Source organism: Microcaecilia unicolor, chromosome 5 (genome assembly GCF_901765095.1).
Source record: "Microcaecilia unicolor chromosome 5, aMicUni1.1, whole genome shotgun sequence".
In the NCBI taxonomy this organism is placed as follows: domain Eukaryota; kingdom Metazoa; phylum Chordata; class Amphibia; order Gymnophiona; family Siphonopidae; genus Microcaecilia; species Microcaecilia unicolor.
The window spans coordinates 152,522,070-152,539,814 of NC_044035.1; the positions used below are offsets into that span (position 1 = coordinate 152,522,070).

At 44.8% G+C, this 17,745-nt stretch overlaps 1 protein-coding gene across 1 annotated transcript in view; it reads right to left on the reverse strand.

Annotated features, from left to right (window-relative positions):
* Positions 1–17,745, reverse strand: part of PSD (pleckstrin and Sec7 domain containing) — a 318,145-nt gene that overhangs the window by 261,570 nt on the left and 38,830 nt on the right. Inside the window, exon 4 of the mRNA XM_030204993.1 lies at positions 13,454–13,900. Coding sequence (XP_030060853.1) covers positions 13,454–13,900 — 447 coding nt within the window. The remainder of the gene's footprint in view (positions 1–13,453; positions 13,901–17,745) is intronic.

Sequence of the window (17,745 nt, forward strand, 5' to 3'; positions counted from 1 at the left end):
GCAGTAACCAGGCGGTAACTCCAATTTGGCATGTGTTGGGCGCACGTAGGCGCCTACGCGGCTTAATAATAGGGCCCCTAAAAAATTGATTCACTTCTACTCCTTTTACACCACTCGGGATTTTGCAGACCTCAATCATATCTTCGCTCAGCCATCTTTTTTCCAAGCTGAAGAGCCCTAACCTATTTAGCCTTTCCTCATATAAGAGGAATTTCATCCCCTTTATCATTTTGGTTGCTCTTCTTTGAACCTTTTCTAATTCCACTATATCTTTTTTGAGATACAGTGACCAGAACTGAACAAAATACTCAAGGTGAGATCACACCATGGAGCGATACAGAGGCATTATAGAGGGGAATAATCGAACAGTGCCGGCCATCTATATAGCCAGCGCCGCAAAAGGCGGTCCTGAAACGTATTATCAAAAAAGATGGCTGGCCATCTTTCGTTTCGATAATACGGTTGGGGCCGGCCAAATGTCAGAGATGGCCGGGTTTGAGATGGCCGGCATCAGTTTTCGCCGATAATGGAAACCGAGGCCGGCCATTTCAAACCCGGTCAAATCCAAGGCATTTAGTCGTGGGAGGAGCCAGCATTTGTAGTGCACTGGTCCCCTTGACATGCCAGGACACCAACCGGGCATCCTAGGGGACTCTTCTAAAAATTAAAAAAATAAAATAAAAATAGCTCCCAGGTGCATAGCTCCCTTACCTTGGGTGTTGAGCCCCCCAACTCCCCCCAAAACCCACTCCCCACAACTCTATACCATTACCATAGCCCTTATGGGTGAAGGGGGGCACCTACATGTGGGTTTTGGGGGGGGGTTGGAGGGCTCCCATTTACCACCACAAGTGTAACAGGTAGGGGGGGATGGGCCTGGGTCCACCTGCCTGAAGTGCACTGCACCCACTAAAAACTGCTCCAGGGACCTGCCTACTGCTGTCAGGGAGCTGGGTATGACAATTCAGGCTGGCATAGAGGCTGGCAAAAAAGTGTTTTTTGGGGGTTTTTGGGTGGGAGGGGGTTGGTGACCACTGGGGGAGTACGGGGAGGTGATCCCCGATTCCCTCCGTTGGTCATCTGGTCAATTGGGGCACTTTTTTGAGGCTTGGTCCTAAAAAAATGGACCAAGTGAAGCCGGCGAAATGCTCCTCAGAGCCGGCCTTCTTTTTTCCATTATCGGCTGAAGCCGGTCATGTCTTAACAACGCCCCCATCCCACCTCCCATACCCTTCCGAAATGCCCCTTTAACTTTGGCCGGCTCTGCGACGGAAAGCAGTTGGAGCTGGCCAAAATCGGCTTTCCATTATATTGATTTTGCCGGCTTCGGGAGATGGCTGGCCATCTCCCGATTTGTGTCGGCGATCTCCTTCAAAAATAAGCTGGATAGTATTCTTGGTCTTATTTACCATCCCTTTCCTAATAATTCCTAGCATCCTTTTTGCTTTTTTTTTGCCGCTACACAGATTTAAAGCATGTACTGTAATACCTGCATTTAAAACAAAAATGAGGTCCAATGTCAAAAGTAAAAGAATTCAGCCAACAGCATCTGCATTTTTCTTTTAAATGCAGGTATTCCAGTACATACTTTGAATTTGTGAATGTACTGTGGAAACCTATGTGACCCCTGATGAAGGTTTTTCTGAAACTTGGCCAGGATGGGTCCTGTTTCCATTAAAGTTGACATGTGTTTATCCTTCCTTGGATCGGCTGCTGCTGTTTGGTTGCCTGTTCTACTTCTGCAGTAGACTGTCTTCTGTTTGTATCTACCTTTTCACTGCTGCTTTTGGCTCCTAGCCACTACTCATTTGCCTCCCCCCTTGTTCCTTCTCGCCCAGTACTTCCCTTGCCCTTAATTGTCTTGTCTGTCTGTATTATTTTAGATTGTAAGCTCTATTGAGCAGGGACTGTCTCTCCGTGTCAGGTGTTCAGCGCTGCATGCGTCTGGTAGCGCTAAACAAATGTTAATAATAATAATAATAATTGACATACTGTTTTCTTCTCCTGGTTTAGTGTGTATCACCCCTAGTACTGGAGAGGGAAAGAGGAGACTGTTTTCATATACGGTGGAGGTGCGTTAAACTGATAGAGATCTATAAAATAATGAGTGGAGTTGAACGGGTAGATGTGAAGTGTTCGTTTACGTTTTCCAAAAATACTAGGACTAGGGGGAATGCGATGAAGCTTCAAAGTAGTAAATTTAAAACAAATGGAGACAATCTTTCTTCACTCAATGTGTAATTAAACTCTGGAATTTGTTGCCAGAGAATGTGGTAAAGGCGGTTAGCTTAGTGGAGTTTAAAAAAGGTTTGGATGGCTTCCTAAAGGAAAAGTCCATAGACCATTATTAAATGGACTTGGGGAAAATCCACTATTTCTGGGATAAGCAGTATAGAATGTTTTGTACTTTTGGGGGATCTTGCCAGATATTTGTGACCTGGATTGGCCACTGTTGGAACAGGATGCTGGGCTTGATGGACCTTTGGTCTTTCCCAGTATGGTAATACTTATGTACTTACGTAAATTACAAGCCCTATGGTCACAGGTAGAGAGAGAGATTTCTCTGATATTGAAGGTACAGATTGTACTTACTCTGCAATTATGTTTATTAGGCAGGTGGGAGGATGATAACATGTCTCAAGACCAAAGAGCTTTAGTTTCACACTGTTTGCGTGCAGCCAGACTTATTATAGCACAAAATGGAAGCAAACTCCTGATTTTATGACTGAGAACAGGGGTGGCCAACCTAAGTCCACGAGGGCCACATCCCAGTCGGATTTTTAAGATTTCTCCAATGGATATGCATGAGATTGATTTGAATCTACTGCTTCCACTGAATGCAAATATATCTCTTGCTTATTAATTGGGGAAATCCTGAAAACCTGACTGGACTGTGGCCATCGAGGACTGAGTTTGGACACCCCTGATTTAGAAGGTTAAACTGGCAAAGATTGCAAGACTGGAATCTGCTACTAGCCTCATACAAGGTAAGAAAGAGACATTTATTTTAGTTACATTTGTACCCCACACTTTCCCACTCATGGCAGGCAGGCTCAATGTGGCAGGCAATGGAGGGTTAAGTGACTTGCCCAGAGTCACAAGGAGCTACCTGTGCCAGGAATTGAACTCAGTTTCTCAGGACCAAAGTCCACCACCCTAACCACTAGGCCACTCCTCCACTCACATTGATGTGGTGAGGACTAATTTGTGGAACTGGCAAAACCAGAGGGGATGAAATGGGTATTTCTTTTTACAGTTGGTGTTGCTCATTTGTTTAGATTCATTACTCGATGTACTCTGGAGACATGTACTTTATTTGCCATGATGTATGAGTTTCACTGTTTCTGCAGATAAAATAAAAAGGTTTAGGTTTAATTATATGTCAAGTAATAGGAAGATACTGTTCCTGTATTATTATACGTATTTGTCTTTTCTTTCTTTGTTGCTCGATCTCCAGTAATGTGGGTTTGTGGTATTATATAGGTGGTAATTACTTTTACTGTTATTGTCTTTTCTTTTGGATATTGATGTGTAGTACTTTTGCTTTTCTGTTATCTTTATAACATTTAATAAACTTTTAAAAATGTATTCTGCTTTTTCATAGTCAGTTCTGGTTTTCCTCCTAATGTGCTGTTCCTGTGCCTGGGTTTAAAGATAAAAATTAACTATGCAAATTTTGAACCTGCTCCCTAGATAACTGACCCCCCTCCCCCAATTAATTTTCAGGTTCCTAGATATAAGCAGTTGATGACTCGGGTGTTAAGGGAGGCTAAAGTGGAGCAGGGACTTACTGCAGCTTGGGGCAGGGCAGAGGAGAGCAAATTAAAATATTTGGCATGGGTTGGGGCAGCATCTATGTCAGCAGTGAAGGGACAGTGGGGCACTTTTGAACAGTGCAAGGAAGGAGCCCTTTGCAGCTGTCAGCTGTCTCTCCCTAGTAACTCTGTTATAGATGGTAATACGCACACTGAATGCACTCCAGGAATTATGTCCCCAGAACAATTTCTTATGTTTGCTCTCCTGGATGGTGTGAGAAATGAAAGGGGGATTCTAATTTGGGGCTAGAGTCGCTGGGGACAAGGATTCAGGGAATAAAGTAGCATAGTGAGGAAAGAAAGGTTGAAAGCAAAACTCCTATAGTTAATTTTAGTGCTGAAAGAGAGTGGTACTTAAACCCAGTTTATTAGAAAGGCTGAAGGCAAGTGAGGCTTAGAAAAACAGTCCAGTGCACCAGAGCTGTGTTTTCCTGAAAGTTAGGAAGCTGTCTGGAGCTAAGATTGTCAGGCCAGGGTGACAGCATGAAAAGGGTGTGTAAGAAGGGCAAGTGGAGGGATAAAACTTTAGGTTAAGGGTGGTGATAACACATTTAATGGGGTGAGTACCATAGTAAGACTAGAAGCGTAGTCAAAGTAACCTACAGAAGGAATATCTTTTTGTGTATGGATTTATTTGTGAGAGAGGAGTAATTAATGTAGCCTTCTGTAAAGGAGCTGGGCTGGAACAAGTGAGGCAGAAAACGTGACCTGTAGTAGGTGTACAGTGCAGTAACTAATGGGCAGGTGAACAAAAGCCACATGCTATTCCAAACAGCGCTCTAAAAATAGCGCTGGAACAGCACGGGGCTTTACCGCATTTATGATCAGAGATAATTGCATGCAAATTTAAGCATGCAATTCTCTCTGATCATGGGGTAGAAGCAGTGGCGTACCAATGGGGGGCGGTGGAGCGGTCCGCCCCGGGTGCACACCGCTGGGGGGGTGCCGCGCGTCTGTCGACTTCACTCGTTCCCTGCTCCCTCTGCCCCGGAACGGGTTACTTCCTGTTCCGGGGCAGAGGGAGCAGGGAACGAGTGAAGTCGAAAGGCGCACAGCACCCCCCCCCCCCCCCAGTAGGTAAAGATGCACCCATGGGGGGTGTCGTTTCGCTAAGAAAAGGTTCCGTTGTTTCGCCGCTGGGAGGGGGGGTGCCGTGCGTCTGTCGGCAACGCTCGTTCCCTGCTCCCTCTGCCCCGGAACAGGAAGTAACCCGTTCTGGGGCAGAGGGAGCAGGGAACGAGTGGTGCCGACAGACGCGCGGCACACCCCCCCCCAGCAGATAAAGATGCACCCGGGGGGGGGGTGTCCGTCGTTTCTCCGGGGGGGGGCGCTGCACCCGGGAGGGACACGCATCGGCGATCCACCCCGGGTGTCAGCGACCCTAGGAACACCACTGGGTAGAAGTGCGAGAGGATTGTGCCTGAGCACACTTCTTTGACAGGTCTGGGCTGTCAAAAGCCCAGACCTCTCAAACACAGGAGCTGGAGGTCCTTAGGACTACCAGACCCCAACTACCCCTGCCCCGAGCAAGGTGAAATGGGGGCCGGAGGTCCGGCGGACGTCCGGTCCCCCCAACCCCCCCAACACAGGTTCAGAGGGGTTGGGGATCCTGGGGGGTTTCCTGTCCCCTTAACCCTCCCAGGCATTCCTGAGAAGTCCCTGTTGTCCCATTGGGTGATCGATGACCCCCCCACCCCAGTGACAGGGGGCTGGAGGTCCAATAGACGTCCGGTCCCACAGACCCCCCCCCCCCCCCCGACACAGGTTCAGGGGGGACTGGAGATCCAGTAGGTCTCCAGCCCCAACTCCCCCCCCCCAGAATTCCTGAGAAGTCCCTGTCATGGTCAATCCCCCCACCCCCTACCTTAAGTTGGAAGAGGGAGGTGGCCTCCCTCCTCTTCCATCAGTGCCGCCTGCAAAATGGCGGCACCCAGACCTGCCCAGTGTATCCTGGGATGCGCTTGGCGGGGCTAGGCACTAGGGACAATCTCAGGAATGCTGGAGGGAGGTTGCGGGGGCTGGAGACCCGCCGGATCTCCAGCCCCCCCTTAACATGTGTCGGCGAGGGTCAGGGGGACCGGAGATCTGCCAGACCTCCAGCTGCCTGTTGCTGGGGGGGGGGGGGGGGTCATCAGTTCCTGCGGGGGGTTGCTGCAATGGGGGGAATAGGGGCCTTCTAGCATGCAAATGCATGCTGGACAGGGCTCACCATTCCTTCCCAATGGTCTGGTGAGCTGGCTTAGAGTTTGCTGCGGCCAGCATGCCAATCTTTGACGCGCTGGTCACTGATCATTGGGGATAAATAGGTTTAGCTTGTATTTGCATGCTACTTGCTCTAAGAGCCCTGTTTTGCATGCATTTGCATGCTAGTTGCGTTCAGAGCCCACGAGCATGTTATTTCACGCGCTCGGGGGCTCTGATCATGGGGCAGTAGCAAACACAGGCGCTAGTATGGCACTAATAGCCTCTAGCACCTGCTTTTGCTTCGGATCATCGGCCCGTAAATTTGTAAGAAGCAGTCAAAGACTAATGGGTGTAACCCACTGAAGAATGTTTTTGTTTAATGACTTATTTTGCATTCATTTAAAAGAAAATGCATGCTATAGAAAGGCCTCAGCATTTGTCTCATAGGGCAGATCTTAAAGGTGCTAAGGCTTCCCAGAGCAAAGGGGAAGGCCCTGTCCTTATGGCCAGAAGGGGTGTCCCGGTGGTAGTGGGCACAGTATGCTCTCTCCACTGAGTAACTTTGAAATTGGTGTAATTTAGACGTATTCCCTCTGCTCAAGGTTGGCAGCCTGTTATGCAATTACCCTTTTGAGTCCTTAGCTGTAGGTAGTAGGTAACAGCGGTTAGCTTATCTGGGTTTAAAAAAGGTTTGGACAAGTTCCTTGAGGAAAAGTCCATAGTCTGCTATTGATATAGATATGGGGAAGACACTGCTTGTCTCTGGAATTGGTAGCATGGAATGTTGGTATTATTTGGGTTTCTGCCAGGTTCTTGTGACCTGGACTGGCCACTGTTGGAAACAGGATACTGAACTAGATGGACCATCAGTCTGACCCAGTATGGCTTTTCTTATGTTCTAGTATCTCACAAACAGTTGTGAACATTCACTCTGTACCATGCCAGGAAATAAATGTTAGCAAGTAAAAAGTATACATATATGTGATACCTTTTTAAAAAAAAAAACTAATTTAATACATTTCTAGAAATTCTCCCGAGTTGATGTTCCCTCTTTGGTTCTGAATGCTCCACCACAAAGCAAACACCTTCCGATACACAAACCCTTTTGATTCACTCACTAAGGTGTTTATTTTCAAAGCACATAAGTCAGGGCTGCTGAGAGAGGAGGGCAGGGGGGCAAAATTCCCCGGGCACAGATTCCAAGGGGGGCACGGTGCCGGGGTCTCTCTCTCTCTCCTGCTCCTGACGGGCCCCTTCCCGACAACAGCAGGAGAGAAACTCTGGCGCCGGGCCCCCCTCCAGTGCTGCTCTTTGCTCACTTCTACCGCCGTACCAAGCGGCTGATTTCCCCCCTGAGGTGCATGCTCAGTTTTGAAACCAAGCATGCGAGATGAGAGAGAAAAAAGCAGCTGCAGGGGCAGGGCAGGCATGGAGTGAATAGCAGCACTGGATTCTTCCGCTGGCGGGGCCTCAGGATCCCCGCACCCCCAAGGTACCTCAGTTGCGGCAGCAGCAATCCTGGGGGGAGGGGGTGAGAGCAGCAACGATCCGCGGGGGTGGTGGCAATCAGGGGGTTCGGGAGGTGGCAGCGGCCTTGCCCCGAGCCCGGCTCAGTCTCTCTGCAGGCCTGACATAAGTTATTTGAAATTAAAAAAAGAAAAAGAGTTTAAATCTGTATTTGAAGGGCTTTTTAAAAATTGATTTCAGTAAAAAGAATCACTCTCTCTTTCTTCCTAAGAATATTTCTCTTTTGTGGTTTTAAATCTTAATTCACATGCATTCCAGGTCTCTCAGAGGATAGAATTACATTCTCAGTGCACCATCTGGTGGCTCAAGAAGATAAGGGAGGAAGCCATTGGCAGATGTAACTATGCCATATTCCACCTCCAGGATGCCAAAAAAGAAGCAGTTACTCTACTGAACCACTAAAAACAGGCTGCAGTCACCAAAGCTGCATTATAAGTCAGTGACATTAAGATATCTCTGTCCCTTCCTTACCTCCTACATGTTTTCCCTCCCTCACCCCCCCCCCCCCCCCCCCCCCCCCCCCAGGCAGCATGAATCAAGGGTCAAAGACCTGCTGGGAAAGAGAGGAATGACAATTTAGAGAATTCTTCCAAAGCCCGTGCATCACAAAATCTGTTCTCAAGTGGGGATGGACTGGAATTTCTTTTTCTTTTCAACCCAAGAGATGATGGAAAGAAATTATACATAGGGAGATCAATAATGCTTGTCTGGGAGCAAAATAACTTACCAAAAAGTTAATAGAACAAGACTAAATTTGGCAAAGGAAAATCTGGTGAAAGGATGTATCAAGTTAAAAAATGGGCCATCTCAAAATCGGAGATCAACAGAACTAAGTTTTTCCCCCATAATGGCCCAGTGAACTTCTATGGGAGAAGCAGTTCCAGTGAAACACAGCACTTACAGAATTGCTCCTTTTAAACTGTCTCTTCCCTGTTCTCTACTCTCTGGGTCACAGACATACTAAAGAGCCAACATAAATATACAAATATGCACATACACATAGATACCAGCACACACATATGCACAGAGTCACAAACCCAAACACACAAAACTAAGGCACACAAACACACAAAACACACACAAAAAAACCCACTGGGATTGGAAATAAATTCTATGAAGATGCTCCACATGTTTTCCCCACTATAGCCTCCCATCCCATCCACTACTGCCACCCCCCCACCCCCCCCCCCCCACCCCCCATCTTTGGTGAGCTGCCTTTTAATCAATTCATTTTCTTTGTTTTAAATTTTACTGTGAAACCTACTGACTGAACTGTACAGCTTTATTTTTAATGGTTCTTATGTGTACTGACAACTATTTACTGTTGCTTTGGTACAGTGGCATCCTGTAGTTAAATTGTTCAATCCCTCCTTTTACGTTCAAAACTTTTTACTGACATTTTTGAACAATAACAAACATTAAAACAAATTTAACATTTGTAACAATAAAATGAGCAAAGATAAGGCATATCATATCACAATAGGCATAAAGAAATCATCCTTTTAAATCTGTTGACAGATTTAGGCGCCAAAAACTATGCGCATCCATTTACAACAATTAAAACATGGCATAAATCCCAGCACATAGATTTAGGCACACTGGGCCATATTCTATAACTATGCATAAATTTCAGAACGCCCACAAAATGCCCATTGTCCTGCCCATAACCATGCCCCTTTTTGCCATTATAAGTTTGGCGCACTTCATTATAGAATATGCCTAGCAAGTTGTGCACATAAATTCTAATCAGTGCCAATTAGTGCTCATTATTGCCTGTTAAGTACTGTTATCAGCGCTCATTAGCTTGTTAAGCTTATTAAGTTACGTGTGTTATAATAGAATCTGCGTGGATCTCTAGGCACGTTATATAGAATCTGGGGGATAGTGGCTAACCAGTTATATCATGCAATATAAGCAGCTATCCATGAATATTCAGTGCTTTACCGACCAAGTAAACCAGCCAAATTGGGCCGCTGAAATAGAAGGCCTATCTTTGGCCACTATAAACTTAACTGGCCAGCGCTGAATATTAACTTAGCCAGTTAAGTTTATGGTGGCCAAAAACCCCCAAGATATTCAATGCCGGTCACTGGAAATGGCCCGGCATTGAATATCCGGGCTCAGCACCGACCGCTGGACTTAGCCGGCCTGCCTCCCGTGGGCTGAATATTGGCCCCATAGTGTGCAAATACAAGGGGGGGGGGGGTACACGTGGGCGGAGCATGGGTAAGGCATGGTACGCCTCCCACTGAAGCACATAAACTTATAGAATACCTTAAGTGACGAGCAGTCTTGCCACATTTCGGTGCACCCAATTACATCGGGTCTATGACTAGTGCAGGTGTACCCTAAATGCAAGCTGCACTGATTCAGGGTTTCACTAGTACTGTATAGCAGAGGAGCCAAAGCTCAAAGAAACCGACAGCGTGAACATACGGGTAACGCCAGATGTGCACACACACTATTGTGCGCCGAATGCTCAGAGGGCCGAAGCTGTAAAATTATTGAAATGTATGGTGATGAGGTCAGTATGTATTCCTTTGCAATGCACTGGAATGCACAGGTGGGACTATAACGCTGAAACGTTTTTGCCAGGTCAGAGGCACACCGAACTGCCAGTTTTGTCTTCTTTAACAAACGGAAGGAGGTTCCCGCAAGTTTTAAAGACAGACAGGAAGGAACAAACATGCGCGCGTGTTAGAGCAAAACCGAAAGTAAAAGCTTACATCTGCACTTGTTCTTCTGCACCTAAGTATAAGCCTTGCAAAAAAATTCCACGTGCTAGAAATATTTGTGAGGCTCATATTTAGGCACTGAAGAAAAAGCACCGATGTGGGTTGGAAGGAACTGCCAATTTTATCTGGGCATGCGCACAAGACCCGCACTTACCACAAAACCTTTATCCATGTGTCAGGCACGTTATTCCCTCCACTTCCTGTTTAACAGTGCAATTTAACCACACATAAAGACAGAGATGAGGTGGGAGAGAGGTGAATATGATAAATGGAACAGGCATAAAATGTATTAGTATGAGAGCATCTAAGATAGCTGGAGACGGTTACAGGTTAAGAGATGTTGGATTATGTCTACAAATGGTTTCATATGTTGTTGTTATCTGTTAAAGGGGATGTCTACAGTTTAAAGGGGGGGAGGGATAGAGAGGATCAAGGGGCGGGGGGGGGGAACGGGGAGAAACAACAATCAAAAAGATTATGGATATTGTTTTAAGCGGCATCAGATGTATATTGCCTGATTTGTTGAGGAGCTCTGCTCAGTTAAATGTATTGATATGGTTAATATGCTGAAATCTCAATAAAATCGTTTAAACATAACCACACACAAAATTTAAACGTAATTTGCTTCAAGCATTGCTGAGCTAGGTTTTGGAGTTATTGTTGCGCTGTGGGCCCATCTGCGAGTAGCTTTGAGCATCCACCTCAGAAACAGAGCATCCAGATGCCATTGTAGAATAAGCTCCCAGCACGAGGCATCAAGGCGCCTTAAGGAAGGCACTCACTTATAAAATTACCCCCTATGGGGTGAATTCTATATATAGCGCCAAAAAAAATCGGCTCTGAAAAAAATGCTATTCTATAAGCCTTGTTTACTTAGCAGTGCTTATACAAATGTATGAGCCTAAATTGGGCGTGTATCCTCTGTACTCTATAACAACATATGTAGTATGTAAATGCTAGGAACGCCCCCCCTTTCCACCCATCACCCTCTCATTTCCACACCCCCTTTTCTACTCATGTGTAAGCTTAGCCGGTGGTGGGAGGCAGGGCTGGTTGTTGGGAGGTGGGGATAGTGCTGGGCAGACTTATACGGTCTGTGCCAGAGCCGGTGGTAGGAGGCGGGGCGGGTGGTTGGGAGGCGGGGATAGTGCTGGGCAGACTTATACGGTCTGTGCCCTGAAAAGGATAGGTACAAATCAAGGTAAGGTATACACAAAAAATGGCACATGTGAATTTATCTTGTTGGGCAGACTGGATGGACCGTGCAGGTCTTTTTCTGCCGTCATCTACTATGTTACTATGTTACTATGTAAGATTTAGATGCAAATCCCATGCCTAAATTTACACACGTAAGTTCTAATTAAATCTAATTAGTGCCAATAATTGCTTGTTAAAAATTACTGGTGCTAATTAGCTCATTCAATTAACTTAGACACACACTACTAACATCAGCATAATGTAAAACAAAGATATAGTATAGTGTGTGTCTAAGTTAATTGAATGAGTTTTATCATTTATTGGCTTTTCCCAGTTTAGCTATAGTTATATAGGTTGTTCTGATGTATGTTTTTTTTATTACTTTATATATATATATATTTTTTTTTTATTTGCTATCTTCTAATGTAATGTTGATATATTTATGTGTAGACTCCTGAGGCAGGCCAGTGGGCCGAAACACGGCCGTGTCAAGTCATTGCTGTTGATCAATAAATCCTTCAGACCAACACAGCACCTTCATTTCATTGAGTCACCTTCACTGTTTTTGTTGTGACATTACCTCTGCAAGGTTCTTTGTTCTTCTGTTTTATCCCCCCCACCCCCAGGATCATCCTAAGCCAGAACTGCACCCTCTGCAACACACCCCCTGGCACCACCACCCTGCTTACTGCACTGTGGTCACCACAAAGGATACAGTGGAAGAGGAGCAATCTTTTGTGGTCCCGTTTCTCTTGCACGTTTTGTGACTGCACCACTTGCACAGCCCTCAGGACAGGCTTCCTATGCAATTTAAAGAAAGCCTATAGTACAGTAGCTAAATATTACCTCCATTGCCCCAGGTACAAAATAAGTACCTGTATACAATATGTAAACTGCTTTGAGTGTAACCATAGAAAGGCGGTACATCAAATCCTATCCCTCCCCCTACTGCTATAGGTGCGGTTATGTGTCCCCACTCTTGCACCATCCTAACTACACCTGGACATTATAAGGCTGATTCTATAAAGGGCACTATAACTAAGGCACCCAAACTTTGAGCACTCAATTAGTATTCTGTAATGGCAAGTTTGCATGCCAAACCTTTACAAATACTAGCATAGATACCCAGTTACACACCCAACTTTAGGTGTGACAACTTATGCTATATCTATGGCTGCTGTGTAAATGGCCACGCCTAAATGCCACAGTTGCGTGCATGCATGTGGATATTCATAAGACCATAAAAAACATAAGAATAGACATACTGGGTCAGACCAGTGGTCCATCTAACCCAGTATCCTGCTTCCAGTCAATCCAAGTCACAAGTACCTGGCAGAAACCCAAAGAGTAGCAAGATTCCATGCTACCAATCCCAGGGCAAGCAGTGGCTTCCCCATGTCTATCTCAATAACAGACTATGGATTTTTCCTCCAGAAATCTGTCCAAACCTTTATTTAAACTCAGATATGCTAACCGCTGTTACCACATCCTCTAGCAACGAGTTCCAGAGCTTAACTATCCATTGAGTGAAAATTTCCTCCTATTTGGTTTAAAAGTATTTCCATGTAATTTCATTGAGTGTCCCCTGGTCTTTGTACTTTTTGAAAGAGTGAACATTGATTCACTTTTACCCATTCTACACCACTCAGGATTTTGTAGACCTCATCATATCTCCCCCTCAGCTGTCTCTTTTCCAGGCTGAAGAGCCCTAACCTTTTTAACCTTTCCTCATATGGAAGCAGTTCCATTCCCTCTATCATTTTGGTTCTTCTTCTTTGAACCTTTTCTAATTCTGCTATATCTTTTTTGAGATACAGTGACCAGAATTCTATAAAGTGCAGGCAGGAATAGAGGGAATGCCCATTCCTCTCCAATATTCACCTGGATTTTGAGCCTGAGATCTCAGGAAACTGTATGAACAGAAACCATAAATGAAAGAATACCAAGTTACAGAACATGTTTGTCTGTGTTAGAGTCAGTATTATTTACACTTACCTTGGAATGGAGTTATGTGGTATCATGAAACTCTCTTCAGACCCACAGGGACTCTGTGGGCCACTCTTCAACACCCTGCTGCTTTCTCCCAGCTCCTCCTCCTCCTTTTCATTCGAGGCCGGGTCTGTGGTGGAGCTTGTACCCGAGTCTGGTTCTAAACAGGCCAGTGGTGCAAAGTTCTCCTCGATGAGTTTGACATTCTGGTAGATCTGGTCCTGTATTTCTGAGGTCAAAGTAGGAAAGTCAAAGGTGAAGTAATTGCTTTGACTTGGAGTAGGAGAGGGAAGGATGTCAATAGAATCTAGGCTGGTGTATGAGGTGCCTTTAGCCCGATGGGACTCCATGATGTTCTCAAAGTGTTTGCTGAAAGAATCTGTACCATCTTCAGAAAGACGGTGGCCAGGCAAGAATGGCACTGGGGATTTCAGTGAGGCCTGGGCAGTTACCCTGGAGGAAAGAAAGACAAACAACCTGTGAAACCATGCTGGTGTTCGCTGTGCCCATAAATCTTCATTCCCCCACTCCTTCCAGATAAGCAAAGCATGTCCACATCCAAAGTGCAATCACCTTTTCTCTGCTCTAGTACATAGTAACATAGGTAGATGATGGAAGATAAAGACCTGTACGGTCCATCCAGTCTGCCCAACAAGATAAACTCATTGTATGTGCTACTTTATATGTATACCTGACCTTGATTTGTCCTTGCCATTTTCAGGGCACAGACTTTAGAAGTCTGCCTAGCACTAGCTTTGCTTCCCAATTACCGGTGTTGCCACCCAATCTTTACTAAGCTTCTGTGGATCTATTCTTTCTGAACAGGATTCCTTTGTGTTTATCCCATGTATTTTTGAATTCCGTTGCCGTTTCTATCTCCACCACCTCCCGCGGGACGGCATTCCAAATATCCACCACCCTCTCCGTGAAAAAATACTTTCTGACATTTATCCTGAGTCTGCCCCCCTTCAACCTCACTTCCCTGCCCAGAGGATATTTCAAATTGTTTTGTAACTCGTTCCCAGTTTTAGATTGTGGCAGGCATTTTTGATGAACTATATGTCTTGAGAGAGAGTTGATAATTGTTTTGAGATTAAATTGTACACTCTTCCCCCTAGCTAGTAAAGGGTGAGGGGTGGGGAGAAGGAGTAGGAGAATCATTAGGAGATGGGGAGAGTGGTTAGAGCAGTGACAAAGGGAGAAAAGGGACTTCTTTATTCAAATTCAGTTCTTCTGAGGACCCTGTTTAACTCTGAAAAGGTATTCTTTCTTTTCATTCTGCCTCAGTTGACTAAATTGAACATTCTTCAAAAGCAAACATCACCTTACAACTTGCAGCCAAACTTTTCACCTTCGTCATAGGTGCCTATTCAGTTGTAAAGCATGCTATGATCTAGTCTGGAAAAAGACACTTTGATGGTTAATAGTTTAAGCACTGTGGACTAGATTCTATGTATTGCGCCGAGATTTCTGAATGGAAATTGAAGCATATTCTATAAAGTATGGTTTAATTTAGGTGTATTTAATTGCCTAATGCTCATGTTTGATCTATTCTTACTGTACACCGCCTTGAGTGAACTCCTTCAAAAAGGCGGTAAATAAATCCTAATAATAAATAAATAAATAAATAAGACAGTAGTGGTTTGCCAGTATACCCAGATACTCAGCATTGCTATCCAGACAACAGCTGGTGCTGAATAATCCGGTATATGTTTAAACTCTGTGGCCAGTATTTAAAAGAAACACCAACTGTGGAGTTCAAATATTCACCCGTATGATCACATCTACACTTCTGCAAATCATGCACCCGTGCAACCACTGCAGACAGTACTAAGATAGGCACAGAAACCTGACTGAAAATCATTCAAGAAAATCTGCTCATCACCCACATCCTGTAATTCATACTCCAGCTCAATAATCTTACCTAAAAAAAAGATTAATTGGATATCGATTGGTAATTCTCTCTCACACTTGAGTCCAAATGTGGTCTCTTTAACCTAGGAAGCATAACAGCCTCTTTCAATACCCCTGGGAAACATACTAGACTGAAGAGAAAGATTAATAACATGAGTCAAACATTCCAACAGTGTACCAAGGCACTCCTTAATCAACTTACTTGGGCTTGGATCTAAAGTAGAATAAATGGAATTTAGCTGATTAATAATCTGCTCAGCTTCCTTACGGAAAACACTGACAAACGAGCAGCAAGCTCCATCCCCCCTTTCCCACAGTGGAAGCCAATGAAGAAGACACAGTAATTTGGTTCAATTTTCATCAGACCTCTTTTACTTTAGCTCTGAAACTCTATAAGGTTACTGCTGTAGGAACATTTTCTAATGCTCTGGCAGCTGTGATTGAAAACTTTCTATACCTATTCATTAACATAAACAACATTCAATTCCAGTCATGAGGCAGAGAGAAAGAAGCATCCTGCCATCCCTTTACTTCCTATTCGCAGAGGAAATCATCACCAGGGTATCTTTTTCTGTCTCTTCCCGATTAGACAGCACTGTAATTCTTTTGTCAATCATTCACTGTATTTCACTTTTGTATGGTCAGCCCTGGAAGTGGAGCTGGGGCAATGGATAAGAAGACTGTAGCCTCTTCTGTTCTAAACATGCTGCAAAGTCTTTCTCATCAGATTCTCCCCAGTCTTCAAATTTCCTTTCTATTGTGATTTATTTATTTATTACATTTGTACCCCACGCTTTCCCACACGCAGCAGGTTCAATGCGGCTTACACATTCCACCGAGTGGAATTTTGGCAAATATGTTCTTATCTTATATAAGGATGGACAGAAGGTCTCCCCAAAAAAAATCCAGAGGAGGCACTTGGAAGCAAATGACATGACAATTTTACTAATAGCATCAACTGTGTTTGGACTCAGAGTATAAATATGGAGATCAAAATATAATGACATTACCATACAAAACCAAAAACACAGGGAAAGGATAAAGGCACAGTGGCAGATAAAACCAGATATAATCATGTTATACATATGTATAATTAATATTCGAATGACTACATATTACACCTAAGGAAAACCAATAATAAAAAATTGTAAACAAACATAATTGTAACATAAATTTTTTATATTTATACGTAGATCACACAACTCCTGAGGCAAGCCCTGTGGCACTGAAACACGGGCCCATGTCAAGTCCTTTTATACTCTGAGTCCAAACACAGTTGATGCTATTAGTAAAGTTATCATTTCGTCTGCTTCCATGTGCATCCTCTGGATTTTTTTGGGAGGTCATCTGTCCATCCCTATTTTTTTTTGTTTTCATTTTATACGCAGAGTTGCTTTGTCCTCCTTCGTTTTTTCGTCATATTTACTACTACTACTACTATTTAGCATTTCTATAGCGCTACAAGGCATACGCAGCGCTGCACAAACATAGAAGAAAGACAGTCCCTGCTCAAAGAGCTTACAATCTAATAGACAAAAAATAAATAAAGTAAGCAAATCAAATCAATTAATGTGAACGGGAAGGAAGAGAGGAGGGTAGGTGGAGGCGAGTGGTTACAAGTGGTTACGAGTCAAAAGCAATGTTAAAGAGGTGGGCTTTCAGTCTAGATTTAAAGGTGGCCAAGGATGGGGCAAGACGTAGGGGCTCAGGAAGTTTATTCCAGGCGTAGGGTGCAGCGAGACAGAAGGCGCGGTTGGCAGTAGTGGAGAAGGGAACAGATAAGAAGGATTTATCCATGGAGCGGAGTGCACGGGAAGGGGTGTAGGGAAGGACGAGTGTGGAGAGATACTGGGCAGCAGCAGAGTGAATACATTTATAGGTTAGTAGAAGAAGTTTGAACAGGATGCGAAAACGGATAGGGAGCCAGTGAAGGGTCTTGAGGAGAGGGGTAGTATGAGTAAAGCGACCCTGGCGGAAGATGAGATGGGCAGCAGAGTTTTGAACCGACTGGAGAGGGGAGAGGTGACTAAGTGGGAGGCCAGCAAGAAGCAGATTGCAGTAGTCTAAACGAGAGGTGACAAGGGTGTGGATGAGGGTTTTGGTAGAGTGCTCAGAAAGAAAGGGGCGGATTTTACGGATGTTGTAAAGAAAGAAACGACAGGTCTTGGCAGTCTGCTGGATATGATCAGAGAAGGAGAGAGAAGAGTCAAAGATGACCCCAAGGTTTCAAGCTGAGGAGACAGGGAGAATGAGAGAGCCATCAACAGAAATAGAAAACGGGGGGAGCGGGGAGGTGGGTTTGGGGGGGGGAAATGAGAAGCTCTGTTTTGGTCATATTTAATTTCAGGTGGCGTTGAGACATCCAGGCAGCAATGTCAGACAAG